This window comes from Astyanax mexicanus, chromosome 12, assembly GCF_023375975.1.
Source record: "Astyanax mexicanus isolate ESR-SI-001 chromosome 12, AstMex3_surface, whole genome shotgun sequence".
Taxonomy (NCBI): domain Eukaryota; kingdom Metazoa; phylum Chordata; class Actinopteri; order Characiformes; family Acestrorhamphidae; genus Astyanax; species Astyanax mexicanus.
The window spans coordinates 845,948-869,198 of record NC_064419.1 but is presented as its reverse complement, the minus strand read 5'-3'; the positions used below and the strand labels follow the sequence as shown (position 1 = coordinate 869,198).

General features: G+C 37.9%; 2 protein-coding genes across 6 annotated transcripts; both read right to left on the bottom strand.

Annotated features, from left to right (window-relative positions):
- Positions 1-961: 961 nt before the first annotated feature.
- On the bottom strand, positions 962-14,593 carry plk2b (polo-like kinase 2b (Drosophila)). Its single transcript, XM_007229110.4, has 14 exons — positions 14,286-14,593; positions 12,130-12,237; positions 11,902-12,018; positions 10,711-10,840; positions 9,753-9,936; positions 8,796-8,994; positions 7,982-8,129; positions 7,103-7,197; positions 6,851-6,980; positions 6,622-6,702; positions 5,435-5,594; positions 4,147-4,276; positions 3,204-3,314; positions 962-2,187 (listed from the first exon to the last, which is right to left on the bottom strand). Exons 1-14 carry the CDS (start codon positions 14,472-14,474, stop codon positions 1,987-1,989), a joined length of 1,983 nt encoding a protein of 660 aa, XP_007229172.3. The 5' UTR covers positions 14,475-14,593; the 3' UTR covers positions 962-1,986.
- Positions 14,594-16,808: 2,215 nt separating this feature from the next.
- Positions 16,809-23,251, bottom strand: si:dkey-190g11.3 (uncharacterized protein LOC567059 homolog). Of its 5 annotated transcripts, XM_007229113.4 has the most exons (6): positions 23,199-23,251; positions 21,412-21,601; positions 19,732-19,836; positions 18,694-18,834; positions 18,391-18,441; positions 16,809-17,607 (listed from the first exon to the last, which is right to left on the bottom strand). In XM_007229113.4, exons 2-6 carry the CDS (start codon positions 21,580-21,582, stop codon positions 17,443-17,445), a joined length of 633 nt encoding a protein of 210 aa, XP_007229175.3. In that variant the 5' UTR covers positions 21,583-21,601; positions 23,199-23,251; the 3' UTR covers positions 16,809-17,442. The 5 variants fall into 5 exon arrangements, with proteins under 5 accessions (XP_007229175.3, XP_007229173.3, XP_049342208.1 ...); XM_007229111.4 differs by lacking the exon at positions 23,199-23,251 and having other exon boundaries at positions 21,412-22,610; XM_049486251.1 differs by lacking the exon at positions 23,199-23,251 and having other exon boundaries at positions 19,732-19,889; positions 21,412-21,501.

Sequence of the window (23,251 nt, the reverse complement as noted above, 5' to 3'; positions counted from 1 at the left end):
ATTTTGGCTCTGACTGTATAATGTAATGTTGGTTTGACATCCTGAGATCATATTTTGAGAAATAGAGTTATTAAATAGAGTTATTCATTACTCATTTTGTCTAGTATTTCTCCTATTGTCCCTAATTATGCCCCAATTTTGGTCAAATTTAAAATTATAAAAGGGAATTTCAGCAAAGAGTAAAATATAAAGGATAGGCAGAGGTTTTGTCAGTCCTGTTACTGTTTACTCTAGTGGTCTCAATAAAGACTCCACTTCCCAGGATGCACCTGTGCTCAACCTCCCGGACATGCTGGATCACATGACACTTCAGTGTTCCGGCTCACCGTGGTTCTGACATTGCTCACACCTGGGTTTCCCAGTATAAATAGCACCTGTTTTCTTTCCCCAGTCACCCTTTGGGTTTATGCTGCCCTTTGGTTATTGACCCTGCCTGTCCCTGACCATTCTTATAAGCCTGATTACCTATTTAATAAATTGTGTGTTTGGTATCCGTACTTGTCTGTCTTGTGCTTGGCCACCATGACAGTTTTAGTTGTTTGGTTTGGGGGGTGGGGGGAGGGGGGGTGGGGGGGGATTGACCATATTGTGATGATTTTTGGGGGGTAAAAAATGCTAAGAACATCTGTTTTAGTGTAATTGTGAAATACTCTCATATCATTTTTATGATATATTTGAGATGAATATCTCATACCATTCCAGCTCTAATCCCAACACAGTCCCACAAGCTCTGCACAGTGTTTAAATGTGGTGATTGTGTGGATTATTGGCGACATCACCTGAACTCCTCAGCCCACTCCGTCACTTCAGAGCGCTGCAGTACTTCACTAGTGCTCTCCGCTCACACTCAGAAAGGCTAGAACAAAGATTTAGTCACGTCGGCTCTCGGCCAAATCTCCCACTTGTGAAATTTCTTGCCTCTATAAATTCCCTGGCAAAAATGAAATCCACAAGGAGCAGATATATTTAAAATTCTGTTCTTTTTATTATTAAATAAATAAATAAAGACATATTTACATAATAAATATTTGCTAATGTCTGAGGCGTCGCACGCTCTTTCATAACCGTTCCTCAGACACACACACACATTAAAACACACACACACACACATTAGTCCACTCTCATCCAGAAAGTTTTTTTTGCTTTAAGTCCAGCTCTGTCTCTGCTTCTTCACCTCCTTTCTTTAACGTAGTGCTACATCATGTCTTCTCTTCTTCTTTCACTTCTTCAAGCTCCATCCAAGCCAACCCATCTCTCTCTCTCTCTCTCTCTCTCTCTCTCTCTCTTTCTCTCTCTCTCTCAATCTTTTACACACATTCTCTCACATTCTTAACAAGTAGGTCCTTCAATTAACAGTCTTCTTCTGTTAGGGCTGCACGATATAAAAAAAATATTTCAAAAGGTATATATCGCAATATTAAATAATACAGGGCCCGTGACGTCACCAGCCCCGGACCAATCAAGAGCTGAGTCAGCACCGAGCTCTCAAAACCCTTTAATCAGAATTTAAATGCTTTTTAAAAGGTGAAAAAGAGTGTTTTTTAGTTTTTCTGGGATTAAAAGTGTGAATTCAGCTGTAACTGGAAATATCTGCCCTTTTATAAAACTGTGCTGGACTGAGGTGCACAGCTTTCCACACGTGCTCACGTTTACAAGCACGTGCCCAACCATGTGGATGGAGGCCATGCTGTTACCTTGTGTTTACTCCTGCCCCTCCCCCTCATGCTTCTCAGGCAGCAGCAGCCTGTCACTCACACAGACACAGAGACAGCGCTGTGTATCTACTTCTTGTGTCAAAAAACAAAACATAAAACATGATGACGCGTTTGATTTAATTGACATTGCACCCGATGACGATGCTTAAACGATATATCGTGCAGCCCTAGCTTCTGTGCATTGGGAAAAGTTCACTCCACAGGTTTTTGCATTGTCTGCATTCGCGCACACACACACACACACACACACACAACCACAGTCTGTGGATGCTCAGGATTCCCGGTTGCATCTCTGCTGCAGCATGTTGAGGGAGTACTCCATGCGGTTGCGCAGGTCCGAGCTGCAGCCGGCGCTCAGCAGGGCGCTCAGTTTGAAGGTGGACGAGACTCGCTCCTCGTTGATGTAGGTCAGCAGGTAGTCGTTCTGCTGGGTGCACAGGATCAGCTTGGTGTGGTCGTGGTAAAAGTTTACCTGTTGAAAGAAAGAAAGAAAGAAAGAGAGAGAGAGATGTTTAATTTGCTGGAAGTGAAACAGGATACAGGATATTGTAATCCAGCGCTGAGCCATATAAGCCACTGTGTGTGTGGAGGCTTTATTCTCAGAGCTAAAATAAACATATAAGAAAGCACTCATATATATCAAAATGTTGCAATATTATTCGTCGCAATTGTGTCTAGGTCTGTCACGATAATTGCATTTCTGTTATTGCAATATTCAGCCATTTTTACATTTATTTATGTATTAATTCTTGCATCTGCCCTTAATTTAGAGGTGAGGATGAGTCTGAAAGCGAACGCATCGATAGTGTAGGAAATTGGTGCCTATTCATTGGCTAATCTATCAATAACTCTGCTTCTTTACACAAATGCATATGAATATACAGCATTTAAGAATATAATGGGAACTTTTGACAGACAAAAAGAACTCATAAAATGTATCTCCCACAAAATATATAAAAAATAAAAGTTCACTTCTCTTTAAAAGGCTGTAGTGACATAGTTATAACAACATATCATCAATATGTGGCATAAAACTGGCAAATTCTATGTTAAAATCTCTAATCTCTTAAAATTCTCTAAAACACACAATCAATTTTTACATGAATATCTTACACATAAATAAAGGTGTCAGACAGAGGTTCATTTTGTGTTGTTTTTAAACCCTGTCCACTAGATGGCAGTGTTGTTATCAGTTATAAGATTCCACTGTTCTGATTGATAAAAGTCAACTTTTGTTTTTATTTAGGATTAAGCTTAGATAAGCATGGATACATATATTGATATGTATCCATGCTTTCAATTTATTGAATCATATTTTTGCCAAAACACAGCTTTAACCAGATTCACTACTTCGACTACAGTACATCCTACAGGATTAATGCACAGACGACTGAAACAGGTTTTTCTATGATTTAGCAAACAGAACCTGCTGCGTATAGATTTAAATCTGCCCTGAAGGGTTAAAATAGAGAAAAGCTGTTTATGTACCTGGAAAGTGCCGTCGCTGAACAGCATCATGAGCGCCCGGTCTGATTTCAGCCACTGCAGCAGGTAAATACTGGGCTTTTCAGCGTCTATATCGATTACCATATCACCTCCCTAAAGAAAGAGAACAGTAGCAGTAGAACGTTAAAATAAGCAGTACAGTAAATGTATATTGCAGTTATATATTACTGTATCATGCTTCAGCCCAAAGCTTCTCAGAGTATCACTGAAATCCAGCATTAATGTATAAGGTTTAGTGATTTAGATATCACAGTATTATTGATGGAAACAAATGAAGTGTAAGTAAAAAAAAAAAAAAAATTCGCTTAGCAAAAAAAAGAGATGCAGGTAAACATATATACAATAAAAATATATTAGCATCAAGACACTAGTTAAGCTAGTTTTAGGAGCAGAATTAGGTTCCAGATTTGGTGCCGCTCCCAGTCAATTTGTGGGTTTATTTTGGACCAATTGCAAAAGCACTAATACACCACTTTTTATAATTTATATGTAATTTGTATTTATCATAATATTAGAATAAAAAGTGTTTTACTTCCCCCCAAAAATATTTTTACTAAGGCTGCTCAATATATTGTTTCAGGATCATCATTACAATATGTGTTTAGTCACCATACATTTATTTCCTATCAAAATACTGATCAAAATTTGACTTTATTTTTGATACAAAGAGTGCATTTTTAATGTCAGGGCATGATGGATCAAAAACTTGTATTGAAATCAGTTGAAAATTCATGAATTCTTTTTAAATCTAAATGTATACAGTATCGCAAAGCAGCAAATTATCACAATATCAGCTCTTTAAAGCCTTTGTACAGTACTGGATGAAGTAGTAGTTCAATATATGTAATATATAGCTGTTGGATGCTTTGTAAAATAACCTGTGAAACTCTGAGCTGGAGTTTAACTCTGAGTATAATCTACTCACATCCATCAGATTCTCCTCCATATAGTGAGCGAAGTACTTGAGGATGGTGACCTGGCCCACGCAGTTCTCCGGCACATCCGTCGTGTACATCACAGCACACTGACCCATCTCTGCATGCTGCAGCACCGTCCTGCTCACAGAAAAGAGAGAGAGAGAGAGAGAGAATAGAGCATTAATTATCACAACTAAACCAGTAAAAACACATCTTCTCTTTTATAGAGTTCTGGATTATTATTTAACACAGGGTTGTGGGTTCAATAGCTGCTACCTGCTATTATTGTGTTTAATGCCCAACAATTACACTGGCTTTCTAAACGTGTATATTCTAAATATATGTAAAAGTTAGAGAAGCAGGCTTGGGATTAAAGGTTGCTGGTTTAATTTCCTGAACTAACAGGACTTTAGGGCGCATTTTGATTGTATTTAACCACAAGAGGTTCCCACCTCATCATCCCCAACTACCCTAACTCTTATATGTTGATTCAATTCATAGATCTATGTTTAAATATATATGTATACACATACATGTACAGTACCAGTCAAAGTTTGGACACAACTTAAATTCAGTGTTTTTAAATTATTTTTAAAATGTTCTCCACTAAATTTATACTAAAGTCTTCCAAACTATGAAGAAAAATATATGTGAAATTATTTAGTAAACAATAAAGTGTTAAACAAAACATTTTTTTTTTTTTTTAGATTTTTATCTTAGATATCTCATGCTAAGATTTAGTACAGTTTAACACATCTCTGCTGGATTTTCTCAGTCAGTTTTATGAATTAGAGTCACCTCATAAATTTCAGGCTTTCAGTTAACAGCTGTGCTGAACTCATCAAGAGTTAATTACTTGAATTTCTTGTCTCTTAATGTATCAGATAATGAGAAGCAACAACTACTCAACTAAATAAAGAAAATCGAGAAAAGCAAAGACCATCAAAAACGTTCTGATGAAACTGGCTCTAATCAGGACTATTCTTTAGAGTTACCAGCCTCAAAAAGCGCAAGTTAACAGAGTTAGCAGAGCACCTAAACGCCGTTTAACCTTAATTTTAAGATTTACTATATGATTTCTATTGTGTATAACATAATATATAATGTGTATAGGTCATTTCAGACTAGTAAATTTAATTACGACTCTCATGTCGTTGAGGCCAAGGCTCTCAACTCTTTCTATCTGATTTATTTAATCGTTCTACACGTTAATCACAGATAAGAGTGAGCACTCGACAACAGTGCTAATTACATCACTCGATGAGAACAGGCGACTGAACGAACCCCAGCACCTACGTCTTATCAGCGAGGAGACTCATGTGTGTTCCGCTGTTGAAGAGGACGCCCACGGTGTTGTCAGACAGTTGATAGCCAAAGCCGTATTTGTTGGAGTAGTCCACCCACTTAGTCACCCACTGCAGCTTGCTGCATCCGCTAGCCTTGGGAAGCTTGTCAGCTGGGGGAACACAGGACACGGTATATTGGGTCACTGGGTTTAATTACATGCGGATTAAAACGTTCTTTTCATTATGAATTAGGGGTGTAAAGGTACGTGTATTCATTACGAATCGTCAACCATCTACACAGTAGATGCAGTCAGTCTATAGGAGAATTGTGGAACCAATTGACGTAATGCGAAACTATTGTTCACAAGAGTGTTGCACCCGGAAAGTGTAGCTGTAGCACTGTTGCTAGACCATAGCCTACTCTGAGAACTTTACCTCTGAGAACATGGGTTAGAAAGACGCCCTGCCATAGAAAATGAATAGTGGCCTGCTGCTTTTCAGTGTGAACGCAGGGTTAGGCGCTCGTACTGTCTCTCTCTCTCACTCTCCCTCTCTCTCTCTCATATGATTTATTTTTATTTTTAAGTGATTGACACCACTAATATTAAACAATTTTGACAATCTAATGCTGATATTTCTTACAAGAACTCAAACGCAGTTAATTTGGGCCGTTGTTGCCCTGCCATAGAAAATGAATGGTTGCCTGCCGCTTTCCAGTGTGAATGCAGGGTTAGGCGCTTATCTCTCTCTCTGTCTCTCTCTCTCTCTCTCTCTCTGCTAATGCTGGTGTTTTTGTTTTTAATAAAGCTCCACAATCAGGCTCATTGTTTGTTTGTTCCAACAAGATCTAAAACTTGTATTCTCTCATGATGACAGTAGGAGAGAACCCTGGTTTCAAGCATTTAATAAAAGAGCTCGAGCCCCATTAAAACATTCCATGCCAAAAAATAAAACACGATTATAGTGAAGATTCATTCTTATTATGAAATTTATAAAAGTGAGGATATACAGAATGCCCAGCCTCTTTATTTTTAACACCAACTGAACTGAAAATGTACTGAAAACTTACCAAAAACGTACCGAAAACGTAATGAACTGTGGGGTTTATTCTGAAACGTGAATTTTCTGTACCCTTACACCCCTATTATGAATGAATTTTGCTTGCGTGTTTCGGTGCAGTACTCCTAAAGCAGTTACCTGTGGGCATGTGCTCCAGACAGCCTCTCAGAACACTGGCCACAGCTTCCGCCACAGAGCCTGTGGTGCCGTCCTCCAGACCTGCAGTAACACAACACACAGTTCTGCACTAAGAACACACTCAGAGCTGCTAATGAAGCGTTACGTCACAAGAAAATTACACCATTCGATTGATGGCGAGACGCACTCGCATTCACACACACACACGCGCATGCACTCGCTCACTCACATTCACTGCTGCTGCTGCAGCTTCCCAGGCTGCCTCTGACGATCATGCGGATGGTATCTCGTGCTTGTGGCCGCCCGTCTGTTGCCTGGGAAACGGGCTTCCCATCCGGCTGTGACGGAGTCCCTCGCTCCTAAAAAGGCGAAAGAGGAAGAGAGAGCGGGCGAAGTGAGGACCGCACGTCACTCTCAGACACATTCTCTCTTTTCTCATCCACAATCTATTTCCGACAGCCAATCAGAGACTTCTGCTCACCTCCACCGGCGGAGTGACGAGCTGCTGGTTAATTGATGTCATCTTCAGCTCGTGGCGAAGTTTGTAGATGTCGCCTTCTTCTTTCGCTATTTTATCTATAAAAAGGATAAAACGCAGGAGACTGTGAGTACTGTATCTACCATAGACCCACAATTCAGATTACTGTATCGATTAATCTTTTACAGTCATGTAGAAACAGTTTATATATACACCTCAAATTATACAGCTCTGGACATAATAAAAAATAAGAGGAAGATGGATGATCACAAGCCATCAAATCAAACTGAACTGCTTGATTTTTACACCAGGAGTAAAGCAGCGTAAAGTTATCCAAAAGCAGTGTGTAAGACTGGTGGAGGAGAACATGATGCCAAGATGCATGAAAAAAAACTGTGATTAAAAACCAACCAGGGTTATTCCACCAAATATTGATTATTTCTGAACTCTTAAAACTTTATGAATATGAACTTGTTTTCTTTGCATTATTTGAGGTCTGAAAGCTCTGCATCTTTTTTGTTATTTCAGACATTTCTCATTTTCTGTAAATAAATGCTCTAAATGAGAATATTTTTATGTGGAATTTGGGAGAAATGTTGTCTGTAGTTTATAGAATAAAACAACAATGTTCATTTTACTCAAACATAAACCTATAAATATCAAAATCAGATAAACTGATTCAAGAACTCTTACTTTTTTCCAGAGCTGTATATTGATGATATATTAATTGCATTATATTATTAATTATAAAAAATATGAGATTAATAAGCTTTAATCAGCTTAATCAGCTTTTTAGCTGATCAATACCTTATCACCTATGTGAATTATCTCATAAAAATGTCTTTTATCACAATAATCAGGGAATAAACCGAGGGCACTCACTGATATTCTCATAGTACTTGGCTTTGTCTCTTTTCCCACCGAAGAGGGCAGCTGCAGCCTTCTGGAAAAAGCTCTTGGCAGGGCTGGAGATGTGGAAGTCGGGAGCTGAGAGACAGCAACTGGCAGGAAGGGTCTCTGGCATGAAGCCCTGCGGGACAGAAGTCACACGTTCACATGTGTTGGTGATAAAAACCCTCAGCTGCATTCGGGACACATGAAAAAATGTGATGTGAAATGTGATGCACTGATTTTTGAGTTATATGAAGATTAAACGGGTACAAATATACGGTTAGTTAAAAAAATGAATTAAAATTAAATGTACAGTACTTGCTTTTAAAATCTACTGTGATATTATACAGTATAAATAAATAAATGGCAGCTCTTTATTCTTATTTTACTTATTTATTTATTTTTTACATATGTTATCCCATTTTCTCCTCAATTTACAAGAAGGGTGAAGAAGACTAGCACACGCCTCCTCTGACACATGTGAAGTCAGACTCCGCCTCTTTTTAAACAGCTGCTGATGCTCTAGCATTGCCGAGTAGCATCACAGAAGCGCTAACACTAGGAGACAGACGCCCTGTGCTGATCCACATCACCCTAGGAGTGATGAGGGGAAAGAGGAAAGAGCGCCATCTACTGACCAACTGTGCTCTCTCAGGGCTCCGGCTGCTGATGCCACTCGTAGCCCTGTAGGTCTTTATTTTTGTCGCATTTGTTCACTTTGACTTATTAATAAAATGATTATATTCTGTGTACAGTAGTAAAAATTATAAACAAACAGAAAAGCATAACAAACGCATGGACCGACCTGCGTGAGGAATTCGTGGCGTATGATTTCGTCTAGTCGTGGGCGGTCGGTGGGGTTGCGGGAGAGCATGCTGGCGATGAGCTGCCGGGCGGAGAGAGATATTGTGGAAGGCAGGGAGTAGCGAGCCTCTCTGATACAGCGGTACGTCTCCCTCAGATTAGTGGTCTCGAACGGAGGTTTACCCAGGAGCATAGTGTACCTGCAGAGAGCAGGTGACGTGGACAGACGTCAGGTAAACAACTCAATGATCAAACGCATCCATTACAGAAACCAGGGGAACAGACGTCTTCCTAGATATACTGAACTATTAATATTTAAAACACTTAAAATGCTTAAAAGATCCACACTGTGAATGCACAATTAGTTTAACTCAGAAAATAGAAATAGAAAATAGAAGTCTGTTTCTTGTAAAACTGGATATTTACAAATAGTTAGGTGAGCATTTTTGGCCACATATACATTAAAGTTAAGATCTTTGAGTTGAATCCACTTATAGTAACTTACCCTCACCTCAAGCCTACCTTAGGTAAACTTGTAAATCATAAATTATGATTAACTGCCTGGCCTCTGTGTTATAGGCTGTAAGAGCAAGCAACATTTACTGAGCTGCAAACTCTTTTGCCACTTTACTTAAATTAAACTAAAAACTGAGTTTCAAGTTTTAAGTCAAATTAATCCAAGTTATCAGCAAACACTGATACTTTACCTTAAAATCTTGAGGCAAGTGAATTTACCTTATTTATACTTATTCAGTGCATGCTACATCAGTGTATTAACTAAAACTCTCCTCGCTGCTTGTTTCTCAGTGCTCTGTTTGCGAAAAATTACATCAATATTTCAAATATCTGCAGGTCAGTATTTAATTCAGACCCCAGAGTTTTACATGCTGACTGATAAACAATGCTCGTCTGGTTCACCGCTGATACAGAATAAAGAACAAGCTCAGACTGAACTTACATGACACAGCCCAGGGCCCAGATATCCGACTCCCAGCCATGACCCTGTTTATTGAGCACCTCTGGTGAAAGGTAATTGGGTGTCCCGCAGATCGTCTTGCGCCTGTTGCTGACCGGCTCCAGTTTAGCAGCCAGACCGAAATCTCCAACCTTCAGCTCCATCGAGTCGCTGACAAAAAGGTTTCCTTAAGAGGGAACAATACAAGAACACAGGCTGCTGAGTTTATTAGGGTCAAATAAAGGAACAATACTGGGTAACAGACTGATAGCTGAGTAGACTGAGTTTTGAATGCAGTCTAATCTAAGTGCTCTAAAGTCTTCCTGCATCTTATTTTCATTTTAATCTAATATTTGACCAATAGAACATTTCAAAAATGACTTTTTTTACATAGTCTTTAAATATGCTACTTGGTACAACTTTATTTGGATGGTCCATTTTTTGGCCTAATTGATGCTCAGTCAATTAAATGCAATTGAACTGATACATGAAAGTAAATGATTCTCTATTGAATGTAACCCAACATCCAACTCCAACCCAAACTCTAATCTTACCATTTTAGAATTAAAGGGTTTAGGGTTAGATCTTAAGGTTGATGAATGGTTAAATGTAGGGTTATATTTTAGGGTTGATTAATAATTAGGTGTAGGGTTATAATTTAATTAATATTAATATTCAACTGAATGTTAGTTAAATATTAGCTAAGCATCAACAAGGCCAAAAATAGTCCATTCAAGTAAAGTTTTACATGCTACGGTATATATATATTCTCTACGGTGCTACTCCAATTACATACAGTTCCTATTTCTACTATTTTATAATGTAACAGAAAAATATTTTCTATGTTTATATTTAACTAATGGTAACAGAATGAGTAGATAAATATGCAAACAAATATCAGTGTATCGATGCATTTCTAATCCTCTTAAAACATGACTGATTCAGGCAGGTTTCTGCATACCTAGTTTGAGGTCTCGATGCAGGATCTCTTGATCGTGGAGGTATTTGAGAGCTGATACCGTCTGCCTGAGGTAATACCTCACCTCCGGCTCCGTCAGGACTTTCCGTGCTTTCAGTATGTGAGCCAGAGACTGAACAAAGGAAGCATTGAGAGAAGAATGCATTAGATCAACACAGTCGAACACAGAAATTCCCTCCGAAAAATTAAAAATCCTCTCTAACTACATTTCACTTCCTCTTTCCCCTCAAATTACAGATGTGAAGCATATTTAAAGTAGATTTTACATATATAATTTAGCACCATATTAACCCATGCATATTTCCTATTGGTGTCATTGGCATCATTTAGTTGCATAATGTCACCATCAGTGTGTAAGCTTTTTCACCAGAGCTACTTTTCCTTGGGTATGCAGTGCTATGTTTAATAATGGTTAATTTCTTGATTGCATGGTTATAGGCTATAAGAGCAAGTTACACTATTCTTTACTGTGAAGAGTGACAATTAAGTAACTCTGGCGCCATTACTGAACTGAAAATAACATAACCATATATATATATATATATATATATATATATACATAGATGCTGCATAGTGTGGCAGCCGGCACCAGGAGGCAGGCTATGTGAAGTCTATGTATATATATGTCTATGTCATTATCAGTACAGTGATGGCGGCGCTCAGAGCTGAAGCTAGTAGTGTTATAGGATGTAAACTGAGGTTTTTAATACGATTCTTGTGCATTTTTTTAAGTTATTAATGCCTTGTTTTAAATGTCAGGGCTCTCCGGATTCTTGCAAGAAGGTGTGGAGCTACTTTGAGCTGGATAACGGTGTAAAAAGTGATTTATCATGTGTTTTGGACAAACTGTTAAAATCTCTGGATCTCTGGACGCTGTGGGAGAACGGAGGCGTGCTATTCATCAAAGATAAGAACTTTTTATCATGTTTTACTACAAAATAATTCTCATATTAACTGAATACCCAACAGAGGTAGCCCTTGTCGACAAGACTGCACACTAATGGTGAGTCAGAACAGCTCAACTAAATGTAATACATACAACTAACTGTGTTTTAACGCACTTAAATAGCAGACCTTATGTAGACATGACAAAACTTAAAAATAACTGTTATTTATGTACTTTAAAGACTAGAACAGAGGACGTAAGGGCAGACAGTGACGGCTATGACTCACTCTTCTGCTGCAGTACTCCAGGAGGATGTAGATGTTGTCCTTATCCTCGAAACTGTGGTAGAAATGAACGATGTGTTTGTGACTCAGAGCTCTGTGCAGCTCGATCTCTCGGTTGATCTGTAAGAACAGCGTGTAGTGTGTGAGGTTAAATCAGGAGAAGAGCTGTGGGGATGGAGGGATAGAAGGATGGAGGGATGAGTGGAAGTGTTAGCTCAGCTCGTGTCTCACCTTCTCTCTCTGGTGAGGTTTGGCTACGCGAGAGTGAGGAATTATCTTGGCAGCGTAAACTTTCCCAGCAGACAGGTCGGTCAGCTCGTAGCACTTGGCGAAGCCTCCCTGCAGCAGAGAATACACAGAGAAAATATTACAAAATACGATAGAAAACAAACAAGCATTTATACTCTGATATTTCTGATATTGCACTTTCTTTATTAACCCATTTAAGTCCTGCTATTAGACAAAGTCCACTGTCTGCAATTGTTTTTAGAATTAAAGCTTGGATTAATACTATATAAACTAAGCTAAGCTAAGCTAAGATAAGATAAAATAAAAGATAAGTTAATCCTTTATTAATCCCACAATGGGGAAATTTGCATAGTTACAGCAGCACAGGAGAAAGGACTGAGAAACAGGTCAGGGAAATATATAAAAATACAAATAAAAATAAAACTATATATACAAAAGATTACAGAATTTCTTTTAAAAAATACTAGGAAACATATATACATGCTACATAATATATGCATACATACATATATATTAAAGAGCATGCATTCGATTAGTTTATTGCAAAGTTTTCTACACTTTTCTACACTACTGCTACATTTTAAACAACACATTATCCATTGATAATAAGCATAGAATTATTATAGTAATAATATAAATGTTTAGACAGATTTAAACCATTTCCTGTGCTCAGGCTCAGGTTCAGGCAGGCACAGGAAACAGGTGGAGCACCCAAGTTAAGGAAATTCTTTCTTAACTGCCTGAAGGAAAATTCCTTTACATTATCATCATCAGGTTGTGTTGCACATTACACTCTAAGAAATATAAGTACAGATTTGTACTTAAAAGAGTACAAAGCTTGTCTCTGGGGCTGTACCTTATATTGAGGCACAAAAAAGTACCTTTCAGTGAAAGTCCTTTTTTGTACCCATGGTTTTTGTGGCAGTAAAGATCATAAAGATTATAAACATTATCATCAACTAAATATGGCTCAAAAACTTGATGATACAAAATTGTCTGGCTTTCAAATAAAAAATGTGCAATTTAAATATATATTGTTCATTAGTACAGTGATGCAGAATACTGAATGTACCCTTTGGCTGGTTAAATGGTACAAATTTGTACTTATTGCTGTTAGAAATGACTTTGTACTTCAGAGGGAACAAATCTGACCCCGTAAAGACCAATATTGTACCTTTGAGGGTACAATTATAAAGAGTGTACCTTCGAGTACAAAAAAGTACTCATATCGTACCTCTGTTTTTTAGAGTGTAGGTATCTGCTAAAGCTTCAGTAACACTTACTTACTATTAACTACTAACTAAACTAAAAAAAGTCAATGTTCACTTAATACAGATACAATACAGCTGCATTTCTGAGGTCAAAGATAGACAAATGCAAATTTAGTTAATATTCTGTATTTAATTTAAAGCTATGTTAAAGCTATAACATTAAGCTGTAGAAGAACATGAGATATACTCTAGAAATGCAAAGATCATTCAGCTACAGTACTGTGCAAAAGTTTTAGGCACCAAAGCAAATCACACTAATCTTATACTAATGCATTTATCTCTGCAATATGAGTGTTTTTACATGAAAAAGCACCACATATGATTTAAACAGATGCAAATAAACATGCATACAGTAAAACGAAACAAGTAATTCTCATAAGTATGTTATATCCTGTGAGCCATATATAGTATAATTAGTATATATTAAATGCATTACGAAATATAAGGATAATTCTTAAAAACCTGATATATATCCAAGCTCTATTTCAGAGTTATGTTATTTTAGACAGGATTGATATGAGCTCACACAAAGAAATACACTTTTTAAATAGAAAAACTTTTTTTAAAATATTAAACTAAACAACTAAGCCACAATACAGTGCATTAAATCTCACTGAATCATAAAGTCTTGAAAAAACAACTTAAAAGCAGAAATAATTAAATGTTAGTACTTTTTATCTTGTTTTCTGAACTACAGTAACTTAGCCTATTTCCAGCTCTAACATCAACCCAGCCAATAAATTGAATCGAATTAATCGAGTGCACAACTTTTTGCAGCTAAAACGATTCCCATTTTAATCGCACATTAAAAAGCAGCAACACCCAAAACAGATTCAAAACCGAATTTAATCCGAATCAAGTCCGCACCTTGCCCAGGACCTTCCCGCGGCAGTAGCACTTCCCCGTGGCCGGGTCTGTGATGATCCGGGACGGCTCGGTTCGGTTCGGGCTCGGCTCCTCTGTGCGGCGCCGCTGCTCGCCCGTCCGGTTCTGCTCGCTCGTGCCGTCGGTGCTGGTCGCCGGCAGTCGCGAGACGCTCCGCGTGGTCGTGTCCATGACTCCGGGGTCGGTGTGCGTGCGCCTCTATGCGGTTGCGCGTGTTTATATATATATATCTCTATGTGTGTGCGCGTGTGTTCTCGTGCTTCTCGCGAGCGCAACTCTTGTTGAGCGCTCGCCGGTGTGCCGCGCGCCTTTATACGGAGCGCGCGCGCGCATGTGTGTGCGCACCTCGAGGCGACGACGTCACGACTTAAGGGGAAGACCGCACACGCTGAGCTTTCAGCGGGCACGGAGCGCGCGCGCGAGCACGAGCACGACTTGCTGCGCTGTAAACACACTGTAAATACACTGATCTGCATTTTTCGTGTCTCGAGGGTCACAACACAAAGATTAAAGCATTAAAGCACCAATCAAAGGAGAACAGAAGCAGAATAAGAGGAAATTAGCTTTACATGCACTGTAAAATAAAAAAATATATTATTCACGGGGTTAATAAATAAAACATATATAATAAATATAACATTGTACATCATTGTGTAACATTTGCACAAAAGTATTGAGAAAGCACATCATGTTAGAAAAAAAGAATAAAATAATGCATGGCCACGACTTAATATGAATTAATGCATAGGAATGAGATCCTAATGCATGGGAATAAGATCATTAAGGCGAGGGAACATGATAAGTAAGTTGTAGCCAGAGAATAATAAAGCTTGCTTTTCTATAATAATAATAATATCCTTTAATCCAAGGATAATCTTTAGTAAGAAATTTGAAAGTGAGTTGGTTTCTTTTTTTTTTAATCTCTGAATGATCTATTTAGAGCTAGAAGTATTTTTTCCGAATGTTTATTATTGTTAATATTGAAAGATGGATAAACACATTAAAACTAAAATAACAAAATCTGTAATAATTAGTATAATTGCTTTTATTACTAATTATTCATTTATTGCTGCTTAAAAGCAAACGAGCTGCAGATAATTAAAGCATGCATCATTGATCTTTGGTGTAAATGGATTAGACTGTATCTGTATCTGGGTGGTAAACAGAAAATTATCTAAATCTGATCTAAAACTACTTGCCATGAAAAAGACTAAACTGACTCTCCAGGTTGACATAATGTGAACTGAATTCAGGAGGTTGAGCATCACCTTGTGGTTCATGTGGGAAAAAAACAATAGACATGGGTAATTCTCTGAATTGAGCCTCACTGCATCTCTGCCATCTTTGCTTCTGAGAGACTCTCTAAAATGTTCTTTTTTTATACCCAATTAGAGCATTTATTTGCAGAAAATGAGAAATGGATGAAATGCTAAAACAAATAATGCAAAGAAAACATATTCATAAAGTTTTAAGAGTTCAGAAATTAATATTTGGTGGAATAACCCTGCTTTTTTTAATCACAGTTTTTTTCATGCATCTTGGCATCATGTTCTCCTCCACCAGTCTTACACACTGCTTTTGGATAACTTCATGCTGCTTTACTCCTGGTGTAAAAATTCAAGCAGTTCAGTTTGGTGGTTTGATGGCTTGTGATCATCCATCTTCCTCTTGATTATATTCCAGAGGTTTTTAATTTGGTAAAATCAAAGAAACTCATCATTTTTAAGTGCTCTCTTATTTTTTCCAGAGCTGTATAACAAACAAATACAATACAATATAACTATACTACATAACTATTACAGTGAGGTTGAGCTGGTCCAGAGTCAGTCCATATGACAGGGCACAGATTTCGGCGGATGATCACAGATGGCCCATGAAGAGGCGAGAATTTTACAGACATGATGATCTGTTCTGTCTCCCACAGTTCCTACAGAGCTGCCTGTCTCTCTCTCCTGCTGAGCTGTCTGTCTGTCCTCCTGCACATGGACACAACACTGGTCCTCTCCCTGAACGCAGCATGCAGACTCTCAACTCACCAGAATTTAGTATTTTTAGAAAAACACAAATAAATTAAATCTGTTTTACATAAAATAGGATATTTACAAACATTACTCAACTATTCTGAGATAGATGCACATATGTGGCCACGTATACATTCAAATGTGGAACTTTAAACTGATTAATATATAATTTCTAATAATTCAGTTTAGTCTGTAACAATTGCATGCTTTTCTATTGGCTTTTGGCACAATCTATTTAAATACTGTGTGTGTGTCCCAGTCCTGCAGTAATGATCCAGTCCTATTGTTAGCTAATAAAATATACTGCTAATCATTTAGCTCTTTTTTTAATGTATTGACTGAATACAGTTTATATATTTGTATATTTTCACAGAACCGGTATCTTTGTTACTAAATCTTGTTTTATGTTGTGAAACACAAAAATAAAATATCTGGGTTTTGAAATGTCTTTTTAAACATGGAGTAAAACAGAAATGAATGCTGATATTTTAAATATGTTTTATTTTAAACTTACAAAAATAGAGCATTTTCATTCCAAAATATAATTTGTATTCATTATTACATATATTGCATGGCTCAATATGCCTTACAATACTAAAAAATACGTTCGAAAAAATACACTGGGATTTAATATCACACACTGGCTAGAAATTTCACAGTTAGAACTCAACACAATGTTTAATTGATTTAGTGTTTATCAAAACACTTGAGTTATACTCATACAGTAGATTTATATAAAACTGACACTGTGGGAGAGGCATGTTATGGTTTATATATATATTTGGCAGTGAGAAAGAAAATACTAAATACTAAATTACTTCTTTAAAGTAACAAAACAATTTCTGCCTTTGCAGTGCACATCACAATATGCAAATCAGTCTATCAATAATCCCGCCCCCCTGCTGACATCCAACCATCTGCATCTTACCGCTGTCAGAGGCACACTGCTCAGCCCAATCAGCTCTCTCTTTACTTCCCCACCTCTAAACCCATACATCACCCAGTGCCCTTCCCAAACTACCCCTCCCATTTTTAGGCTTTTTCAAATTTGAGCTTAAAGTGGAGTCAGCTAAAATCAGAGGGTTTAGTACCACTTTAATGAAGTCTAAAGTTGGTGTTTATGTTGATGGCTTGCAGACTGAGGTCATGTCATAGGCCCAGGCCTGATCCAGGCCCCGCCCTTCTGTTTCTGCAACAGGCCAATCAGGAAACGGGTAGCGGCAGGCGATCACACGGGTATCATCTCCCAACTCCTTCTCTAGCTTCTTGGCCAGAACCTCCATCTGAAGAGAAGAAACACATACAGTATAAACAACAACAAAATTGGTGGAATAACCCTGGTGGTTTTTAATCAGTTTTTTTTATGCATCTTGGCATCATGTTCTCCTCCACCAGTCTTACACACTGCTTTTGGATAATTTATGCTGCTTTAATCCTGGTGCAAAAAATCAAGCAGTTCAGGCTTCAGGTCTCAAGATTAATTGTCAACTTATTTGAATGTCAGTCAGCAACCGTAAGATGACATCAAGTGACCTACAAAAAGAATGGCAAATTACTACTGGGGTGAAGAGCAGGAAAAAAGCAGCTAGAATCAGGCTCTGTACCCCACTGGAATATAATCAAGAGGAAGATGGATTGGCATAAGGTCACCCAAAAGCAGTGTGTAAGACTGGTGGAGGAGAACATGATGCCAAGATGCATGAAAACTGTGATTTTTTTTGTGTGAGTTTTTTTTACACCAAATATTGATTTCTGGACACTTAAAACATTAGTATTGTTGTTGCTAAATTATTTTTCTGCAAATAAATGCTCTAAATGACAATGCTTTCTATGGAATTTGGAAGAAATGTTGTCAGTAGTTTAAAAAACGAAACAACAATGCTCATTGTACTCAAATATATGCCTATAAATTGTAAAATCTGAGAAACTGACCATTTTGAAGGGGTCTCTTAAATCTTTCTGGCACTGTATTACATATGTGGAAGGGATTATTTGTGTAGCTAGCATGTTTTCATAAACACACACACACAAAAAAAAGAAAAACTAATGCATTTGCTTAAACATACCACTCCAGGAGCCAAGAAAACGGTCACATTCTTATATCCAGACAAATTGGTCTGTTGAATGTGAAATACAAAATAAATATATTAGCCTGCAGTTTCCTTTTTTCCCTTATTTTTTAATCTAAAAATGTCTCATTTTAAGGCTTTAAACACAATTTTAAACTACTGTATTAAAACATACACTTACATGCCAAACGTCATGGGATAGCAGTATGAAAGTTGATCAACAAGTTTTGTCTTAATCTTAATGTCATTAAACAGGTTACTATAAATAATCTGAGCAAAAATTAAAATTACAATTACAACCTTCCATAAGTCTTCATTCACAAATCTTGCTCTAGTTGTTGGGATTCCCATCAGTCGTGCTTTCACTCTGGCGTAGCTCACCAGTATAGAGTTAATTTCATACCCAGTACACTGGAACCCCAATGAAGAGGCAGTCAGAACCTATAAAATCCAATTAATAAGAAAAAACAAATAAACTAATGAAGCCCAGATTTCAATCCTATGGATCCTCTACAAAGCTGAAGCACAAAATTACCAAGTAATAATATATGCAATGTGAAGGAAACTATGCAGTAGTTTAAAATACTGCTGTATTTTACTTAAATGTTGAATGATGTTCTGCTGTAAACTGTAGAAAACTCATCTTGGGATCTACTGAAATTTATATAAGTTTACAAACTTTAATTGGCAACTTTTTTGCCATTTATTCAGCTTGTAATTTTCAACATCTTTTTATTTTACATGTAATTAACTTAACACTTTTTTTAAGATATATTTCAAATTTTCTTCCTTATTTCTCCCAATTTCTCCCATTTAATCCATTCAGCTGCTACTCAGCTGTATCGATCTTATCACTAGTGATGCTCCTGTAACACCAGGAAGGTGAAGAAGACTAGCACACGCCTCCTCCGACACATGTGAAGTCAGACTTTTTTAACTGCTGCTGATGCTGTAGCATTGCTGAGTAGCATCACAGCGCTAACACTCGGAGGAAAGCGCCTACAGCGACTCGGTTCTGATACATCAGCTCACAGACGCAGCCTTGTGCTGATCCACATCACCCTAGGAAGAGTGATGAGCAAAAGGGGAAAGAGCAAAAGAGCGCCATCTACTGTACTGTACCCACCCAGAGAGAGCAAGACCAATTTGTGCTTTCTCGGGGCTCTGTCAGCTGATGACAAGCTGCATGACCGGGATTCAAACCAGCAACCTTTTAATGCATACTCTTTCTTTAAACCATGCCACATTAATCACGTTGCTACTGAAACATGCAAACATCTGAACGTGCTCTAAATGTGTTGATGGTGTCGTTCATAAAGCTTCGGCTTCACCACTGACCAGCCGTCCATCTCCAGAGCCCAGGTCCACCAGCCTGCCCGCTCTGCCCCTCAGGAGCCGCATGATGTTCTGGGTCTGAACCCCACTGGAGGGCAAGTATGGCACCTGCACAGTACGGACAACACTTACACCTATAACTGTGACTTCTGACTGCATGACTGAGGAGACACGACAGAAACACATGAGAACACAGTGCAGACACAGGGTATCAGCTGTGTAAACACACTGTAAAACATGTATTTGAGTTATAGTTATAGTAATGCAATATTTTGACTGAGAAAAAGGTCAAATAGTGCTAACCGTAGTGCAGCATTAATCAGTAAAACACTTATATACTGAAACTACACATGAGGGAAGCTATCCTGGGATTTTTCTGTGCTAGAAATGCGCACTCTCTCCGCTTTTAGAATCTTTTACCCCGTTTTTCTGCGCTAGAAATGCGCACTCTCTCTGCTTTTAGACTCTTTGGCCCGTTTTTCTGTGCTAGAAATGCGCACTCTCTCCGCTTTTAGACTCTTTTACCCCGTTTTTCTGTGCTAGAAATGCGCACTCTCTCCGCTTTTAGACTCTTTGGCCCGTTTTTCCGCGCTAGAAATGCGCACTCTCTCTGCTTTTAGACTCTTTGGCCCGTTTCTGACACCTAGCGTTCAAACTTTGAATCTCACATTATAAAACAGCGGGCCAACTTTCATTCTATTTCTAAAATACCACGAGGGCCGCTCCAAAAAAGGAAACGGGCCGCAAATGGCCAGCGGGCCGTAGTTTGGACACCCCTGATTTAACTACTACTTAAATACACCTTGTACAGTGTTTGCTGTTTATGCCAGTATGCTGATACCATTCCTTGGTCTTGGTTATTGTCTGATCTGTACAGAGCCTCTTAAAGGGCTGAGATCACAATATAATTAATATATTTGTGCCAATGTCTTTATATTTAATGCCATTAATTGGATTGTAGAAATAAAACATAATGGCACTGGTGGCATCTACAGGTCAGGATTGGTACTGCAATTAAATTTTCCCATTTTTTTTATTTCTTTAACCAATTTTCTGCCCATATTAGCTTAGCCAGTAAATCCACCCCATTCAAAAGCAATGATCTACCCCTTCACTACTTTACTTTAACTGATGCTCTCAAACACTTTATTAAGAGACAAGAAATTCAAGTAATTAACTCTTGATGAGTTCAGCACAGCTGTTAACTGAAAGCCTGAATTCCAGGAGACTCTACCTCATAAAGCTGACTGAGAAAATATAAAAATATAAGACATATTCTGGTTTGTTAAACACTTTTTACTGAAACATTTACTGAAAAAAACGTTTTTTTTCACCATGGTTTGAATGAGTTCAGTATTAATCTAAAATACAAAAAAATGTAAATGATCAAACCAATGAATTTAAAGATATGTCCAAACTTTTAACTGTTACTGTAAAGTATTTTTTCCATTTTAATCACTTTTTATTTATGTTCACTATATTCTATGTATGTTTTATCATATTTGTATATTAGTTCATCATCTCACAAAGCACTTATCTGATAGTTGCACTGTGTATGATTACATAGGTGACAAAAAATGATGAAATTAAACTAGTAAAACTAGTTTAATTCTATTAAAGGCACCGCCAGTAAACAGCCAATACCAGGACTCTGTAAAGCAGTCACACACCTACAGAACATACCTTAAGATGTACTGGGACTCTCCGAAAACCAGGCAGCGCAAAAACACTCCACAGACCGTAACATCCCATAAGCAGCGCCCCTGAAGCGGCCGTGATCACCGGCCTGTCCTGAGAGCGATGAGAGACCCAGGACCTTTTATCCTGAAGGATGACTTCCACAGAGTCCTCCATAACCAATCCCTGATAAACACTAAAAAACACTAAAATACTCATTTATCTAAATAAGGGATGATGCATATAAAAAGATCAAATCTATTTACACTATATGAAACTAAATAAAAGAACATAAAATCATAAAAAAACATTCTTTTCCATTATTTTATTAATATAATCTGTGCTCAGATTAGCAGACTACCTGCAGAAACCACCAACTGAAGCATTTATGTGGACTAAGATTTGTAATTGCATTTAAAGCGCTGCTTTACTACAGACAAAGGCCAGAGGCTGTTTAAATTCTTATTTATTTGCATACATTTCCAAAAGTAATATACAGTACCAGTCAAAAGTTTGGACACACTTTAAATTTAGTTTATTCATAGTTTAAAAAAACAGTTCTGCATTGTAGATTATTACCAAAATGTGAAAAAAAACTGTACTAGTAAAAAAAAGTGTTTTTTTCGAGTTCAGATCTGCAGACTCTTGGTGAGATTTAAATCTCAGTGTCTTCATGAGGGAGAGTCACATGGAATAGTTTTCTTTTTCTCAGCGTCTTGAAAGAAGGAGTTTCTGGAGGTGCTGAACAATAGCTGCTGCTTTTCTTTTCTTCACGCTGTGAAGCTCCAGCTCATCCCAATTAAATCACCTCAAATCACCATCGCAGTTCATCAGCTTTAGATCAGGAGATTAATGTGGAGGAAAAACACTTTTATACTCTTTACTACAGAATTATATATGTGTAGATTATTCAATTACATATCTTTAATATTAATCTACAATGTAGAAAACTCATTAAATAAGAAATAAAAGACAAACACTAAAACACTGAAGATGTGTCCAAACTTTTGACTGGTGCTGTTTATGGCAGTAATAATGGTAATAATACTTGTAGTTACTTTTTAATCCGGAAGGGGGCGCCAAAACTTCAGATTTAATCATCCAGCATGTTCTAGAAAAGTTTGGGCTGTTAACCACACCCCCACATGCGCGCGAGCGAGCACACACACACACACACACACACTTTTTCACATTCCAACACACACACACACACACACACACACACACACACACACACACACACACACACTCCAACACTCACTCACACTCCAAAACACACGCACACACACTTTCTCTCTCTCACTCCAACGCACACACACACACATATACTGTACACACACTGACACTCCAACACACACACACACACACACTTTCTCTCTCTCTCTCTCACACACACACACACACATACACACACACACACACACTTTTTCACACACACGTGCACACTCACTCACATTCCAACACACACATGCACACAAACTCTCTCTCTCTCTCTCTTACACACACACACACACACACACACTTTCTCTCTCTCTCTTACACACACACACACACACACACACACTTTCTCTCTCTCTCACACACACACACACTCCAAACACTCCAGACAATGAACTCTGATCCAGACATGCAGGGATTTTGCTACAGACAACACTGTAAATAAAAATGCAAAAATAAATCTAGTCTGTGTTCAACAGAAGCCCCGTTAGTGCAGACCAATAACGGATAATTTAGTATAAAATAATACAGAATAATCTAAATTATTGCAGAAACGCTGCAGCTACGTGACCTACCTGTAAACAACAACCAGCAAAATAACCAGTGGGATGGGCAGCGACGGACCAAT

What these genes read in the sequence shown, in the direction of transcription:
- si:dkey-190g11.3 (XM_007229111.4), bottom strand. Translation starts at nt 21,624, where the DNA reads ATGAGTATTTTAGTGTTTTTTAGTGTTTATCAGGGATTGGTTATGGAG. An exon ending in GAGTCCCAGTACATCTTAAG is followed by an intron (nt 19,837 to 21,411) that starts GTATGTTCTGTA and finishes CGTACTGTGCAG; the next exon opens with GTGCCATACTTGCCCTCCAG. An exon ending in TTTTCTTGGCTCCTGGAGTG is followed by an intron (nt 17,608 to 18,390) that starts GTATGTTTAAGC and finishes TCTTCTCTTCAG; the next exon opens with ATGGAGGTTCTGGCCAAGAA.
- plk2b (XM_007229110.4), bottom strand. Translation starts at nt 14,474, where the DNA reads ATGGACACGACCACGCGGAGCGTCTCGCGACTGCCGGCGACCAGCACC. An exon ending in GCGGGAAGGTCCTGGGCAAG is followed by an intron (nt 12,238 to 14,285) that starts GTGCGGACTTGA and finishes TCTCTGCTGCAG; the next exon opens with GGAGGCTTCGCCAAGTGCTA. An exon ending in TGGGCCCTGGGCTGTGTCAT is followed by an intron (nt 8,995 to 9,752) that starts GTAAGTTCAGTC and finishes TGCTCTCTGCAG; the next exon opens with GTACACTATGCTCCTGGGTA.